The 4,876-nt window shown below is 35.2% G+C and overlaps 1 protein-coding gene across 2 annotated transcripts; it reads right to left on the minus strand.

Annotated features, from left to right (window-relative positions):
* LOC18601048 (levodione reductase) lies at positions 1,259-4,485 on the minus strand. 2 transcript variants are annotated; one of them, XM_007031855.2, is made up of 5 exons: positions 4,248-4,485; positions 4,006-4,131; positions 3,419-3,618; positions 2,068-2,297; positions 1,259-1,677 (listed from the first exon to the last, which is right to left on the minus strand). In XM_007031855.2, the coding sequence occupies exons 2-5, from the start codon at positions 4,095-4,097 to the stop codon at positions 1,399-1,401; spliced, it is 801 nt and encodes a 266-aa protein (XP_007031917.2). In that variant the 5' UTR covers positions 4,098-4,131; positions 4,248-4,485; the 3' UTR covers positions 1,259-1,398. The 2 variants fall into 2 exon arrangements, with proteins under 2 accessions (XP_007031917.2, XP_007031916.2); XM_007031854.2 differs by having other exon boundaries at positions 4,356-4,483.

Below are 4,876 nucleotides of genomic sequence, written 5' to 3' on the forward strand. Positions count from 1 at the left end.
AAGTTACAGTTGGACAAATGTCAAATTCAGCACAATCCCCACTCTATAAATGTGTTAGCTAATGGTCTTGTCAAATCGAGAATTCAAAGACCGATTCTTTATCAACATGTGTCATTTATGAAATGAAATAGAGAAGTTGATTGTATCATATTGTCATCTAGGATCATTTTACTTCCATTGTCTTTTTCGTGTTTTCATCCTTGATGCAATAAAATTCTAACACCTTCTAAAAAAAAAAAAGAGCAACTTTCTTGAGAGAATGTAATGCTTGTGTTCTATAGTCAATGAAGACTGGCTATGGAAGATATGGCAACAGTGACTGGCCGTGGTATGTACCCTAAAAGCTATTCAACTTGCACTTATCATAAGTTATGGAAATTGTTCTTTAGAACGATTGTCCTTTTGTTATTGGTGTTGAATTCCAAGAAGCAGCTGCCATTGTTGAATAGCAATGCACCGTGTAAACTGAAGAAAGAATATTCGTCAAGAAACTTTTGTCATGAAAAGGAAGTAAATCAGTGATTCGATGGTGTGTAAATGGTTATCTACCGGCTGCCGTCGACCCCATATCATGACTTTATTGGCAACATTAACTGCCAGAAAGAAAATCAACCAATCAAGAATCTTTTGCCTAATTTTGGGTTGCTTTCTTCATCAAGAAACATTTGCCTGATCACTTAGTAAGTCAAATACAGGGGCAATGCCATCATGAAGGAGACTGAATTAATCAGACAAATCTAATATGAAAACTTCAAAAAGTGGAATGGGGGTACTTGAAACAATCTTATGTTAGGCAACTATAAACAATCTTATGTTGGGCAACTATCATATGATATGCACCAAAAACATTTTCCAAAGGAACAAATCTCAATGTATCCAAAGCGAATTCTCATAGTTTATAGTCACATCTAAAGAGGGATTCATCACCCCTTCCCAGTTCCCACCCACCATGCACAATAAAAACCAATCAATTGATGAATCGATCATGTTTTACACCATTGTTAGCAGCTGTCAACCAACATAACAGCCCATCCTGGATTCCCCTTCACGCTGTAAATTGCAGGGAATGAAGAACATGACATCTATCTGATTTGAGGTATGTCCAGTTCCACAGCTCCATGTTATTATGATTTTTATCATATTCAGTTATCGTTACCTATCACAATTGTTTCCAATCTTACAAACCTCTCCCTCTCCCCCCCATCCTTTTTGGGTTTTTTTTTTTTTTTTTTGCTTGAACAATCTTTCAAATCCGGTGTGACTCAGAAAAGTGGATGAATTGAATAGGTTTATGATCTCTGAAATGAATCATACAGAGCAAAACCTAATTTATTAGGATTGACAGAAACAAAGAATGACTGCATACTAGAAAGGATGACTGCATGGTAGAAAAAGGAACTACATATATGATCGCATACGAGGCCTGACCAGAGACTGTGCCCCATCAACAAAAATAGTTGTTCCAGTCATATAGCGGGAACCATCACTGATTAAATAGATGACAGTTGAAGCCAGATCATTTTTAACATCCAGCCATCTGTGCAGTGGCATTGCTTCTTTGACCAACTTCTCTGCCCTGTCCTTTCCTACTGACATAGGAAATTCATCTTGTAAGTGTAAACCACGAGCAATTGCATTAACCCTGATCTTGTACTTTCCAATCTCCAAAGCTGATACCTGATAACAGCAATGAGGGATGTCCACAAAAATACTACTACTCAGCAAAATCTATGAACCAGAAGTTGGAAATGGAAGGTTATTCAAAAAGAAGCAACAGTCATGCCATATTCCACATAGGTTAAATAATTATGGATCTGAAGTATGGAGTATAAATGGATGGTGCTATTTAATTTAAAAGGCAATGTTCTTAGCCAGAAGATTACATTGCTTTAGAAGAAGGATGTTCACAAAAGCAAAAGCCACCAAGAAACAGAGCTGAATCTTGAATGTTTAAGGCAAGGTTCAATATCAGTTTTTATCTTTAGAATAGTTAACTAGCATAGCAAATTGTGGCAGCTGAGCGTAACTGCATTAAAGACTACAAGGAAAGTTAATGAGTTTACTTACTCTAGCTAACTGCTGCACTCCTGCCAAACATGAACCATATGCAGCAGCTCCTTGATAAAGTCCCCTTTCAGCACCGAGTATTGTAGTCAAGAATACAATGGAACCACCTATTTTATAGTCCCGCATTCTCCTGCCAACAGCTTTTAGCAGAAACCATGCAGCCATAAAATTTATTTTTACTATTTTTCTGAACTCTTCTTCAGCTAATTGCAGATGGTCTTGCATCTTTCCTGTTTCACATAGTCAGCATGGTTAGTTTTTCTCCAACTGTATCGCATAGACCTGAACACAGTGATGTAAGTGAGACAAGTTGAAAGGAAAACAAGAATTTTTTTTTTTCAAAAAGCAAGCATGTTTATGGGGAATATTGGTGTTTTTCTTGACATAGGCTACAAAAGCAAGTAGCACTAATGTCGGTAAAAGATAAATCATCAGCTCCTAAATAATTCCAGCTTAAAATTTTCTTGCATAATGACCACCATCCAAACTTTATACGATCAGTGAAACAAAAGGAGTCTGTCACTCCAACCTAAATTTCACAACCTTTACAAAGTTATTCAAGCAGACATATCTTACTCTTCAATTTATAAACTGTTATAACTCAAATATAATGTAACCTTTTGAACACAAACCTTGAGTAAATTAAGAAAACAAACATGATGACAAAACTTTCAGATATAAGAAGCCTCCTCTTCTTTATTGATACAAAAAGAGAACACGTTTTCATATGTCCCACTTTAAGCTCTGTAGAAGGTTCCCTGTTTCTTCTCCATAGTAGACCAAGGTAATTTATAAACTTTATGGTCTACATCATCTTTAGTATTCACTAAGCAAAACCTTCTCTAAATAAATAATTATTAGACATGTGACGAATTATTATCAATGCACCTTGAAGTTCTAGCCCACTTATCATATTTACAAATTGGACAAATTAAGGTAGCTAGAGAAGTAGGTTGATGAATTAACAAAGTTCTCAAATGTTTCAAAATGACGTTTATATCGCAAGAGCCTCAAATTACCAAAATTTTCATATAGGTGGGTTTTCAGAAGATACTGCAAATTGCTTTTTCCTGTGGTAAAAAAACTCAGAAGCAATAAGAGCATATAGGCATAACATCCTACCATTACTATGTCTATAAAATCCGGTTAAAATCAAAGGTCTTGGATAGATAAGAGACAGAAGTTACGAATTGCCCCACTTTCTCGATGCAAAACCAAATCCAAAAAAGAAAACCAGAATTTGATACTGTGGCACCAAAAAAAGAAAAGGACATTGACCAGTTCAACTTTCAATTGGAAAAATATCAGTAGGGTTCAAAAAAATATTCAAAGCAGATCTACATAGATATACCTTCAAAAGCATAACAATGCACAAGAGCATCCAAACTTCCCAACACTTTCCACGCTTTATCTACTGCCTCGTCAAAAGCTCCCTCTCTTTCATCTTCCATATCCAATCCAACCACCTCGACTGGGACCGCACTATTTGTTGAATCCATTATGTTGTCTTTGACACTCCTCAGACAGCATTCATTCCCCATCAAAACCAACCTAATCACATGCCCGAAGATCATTCTTTAGTTAGACTTTTGCCTAATTGATCAACAAGAAGGGAGCATAACCAAATGAAATGACCAAAAAAGAATAGAGGATATTGATTTTTGTTTGAGTTATGAAAGAACAGTAGGTTCAAAAGAATAAAGCATAAAAATGCCAAAAAGCTAAAACTTTGAAAAATCCTCTATTTTCATCTCTTATTTCCTTGCTATTACTCTACTCTTTGACACCTTAAAAAATAAAAAGCTGATCATAATAAGAAAACTCATTGCTGAGAAAAAGGGAGAGATAGGGATGGCCAAGAATTTCCGAGATTCTTGTTTTCTGGGCAACCAAACACATGCGATGCTTAAAATCTCAAAGAAAGTAGGAGGCTTCAACCTGCAACCACGTTTGGCTAAATGCAAAGCAATGTTCATTGAAATCTCATCTCCATTTGAAGTGAGCAACACTTTCTTTGCTTGATTCTCCATTCTCAAAAGCCAACTGTCAATCAACCAAAAACCCCTGAAAACATAAAAAAAAACAACCAATTAAAACAGAACCCAGAAAGGAAAACCAAAGCTTTGAAACAAAAAAGAAATAAAAATAGAAAAAAAATAAGAAGTCCATCAGTCATTCACCTATATTGCTACTGAAGAAATGAATCTCTCCTCGGAGATTTTTATGAAAGTGGCCTACCCTTTGGTTGCTGCTTTTTATATGAGAAATAAATGGTTGTTACCACTTACCCAGTTTGTTGGCGGAGCAGCCGAGTTGTGAAAACGGTGGGAACCAAAGCAAATAGCAAAAATCCTGTTCCTTTGAGTTTTGCCTGCTTTCCCTACACTCCTCCAGACTGTTGGTTGCTTTGTTTAGTTTGATAGTTTCCCAGAAAAAATGCTTTAACAACCATCCACGTGTCTCTACAAACACTCATTGTGTCAGATACTTTGGTCTGTATTTTGATATTTTTTTTTTCTTTAACCATCTTTCATTTATTTTTCGTGATTATTTTTACAATTTCACATCACATAAAAAATTCAAAATTAATATAAAACACATCAAAATAAAAAATATTTTAATTTTTGTGAAAATACAAAAGAAAGACCGAAGAAGTATCTATTTTTAATGGTGGAAGTATGAATAATATATTAAAAATTTTATATACAATATTTAAAATAGACCTGCACTGAAACACACATGGATGCAGCAAAGTTGAGGTAAAGATTTAGTAATGGTTACTTTTTGAAAATTGATAGTTGGTCTAAAA

Source organism: Theobroma cacao, chromosome 4, assembly GCF_000208745.1.
Source record: "Theobroma cacao cultivar B97-61/B2 chromosome 4, Criollo_cocoa_genome_V2, whole genome shotgun sequence".
In the NCBI taxonomy this organism is placed as follows: domain Eukaryota; kingdom Viridiplantae; phylum Streptophyta; class Magnoliopsida; order Malvales; family Malvaceae; genus Theobroma; species Theobroma cacao.

What these genes read in the sequence shown, in the direction of transcription:
- LOC18601048 (XM_007031855.2), bottom strand. Translation starts at nt 4,097, where the DNA reads ATGGAGAATCAAGCAAAGAAAGTGTTGCTCACTTCAAATGGAGATGAG. An exon ending in GCATTGTTATGCTTTTGAAG is followed by an intron (nt 2,298 to 3,418) that starts GTATATCTATGT and finishes TATGTGAAACAG; the next exon opens with GAAAGATGCAAGACCATCTG. An exon ending in GAGTGCAGCAGTTAGCTAGA is followed by an intron (nt 1,678 to 2,067) that starts GTAAGTAAACTC and finishes TGCTGTTATCAG; the next exon opens with GTATCAGCTTTGGAGATTGG.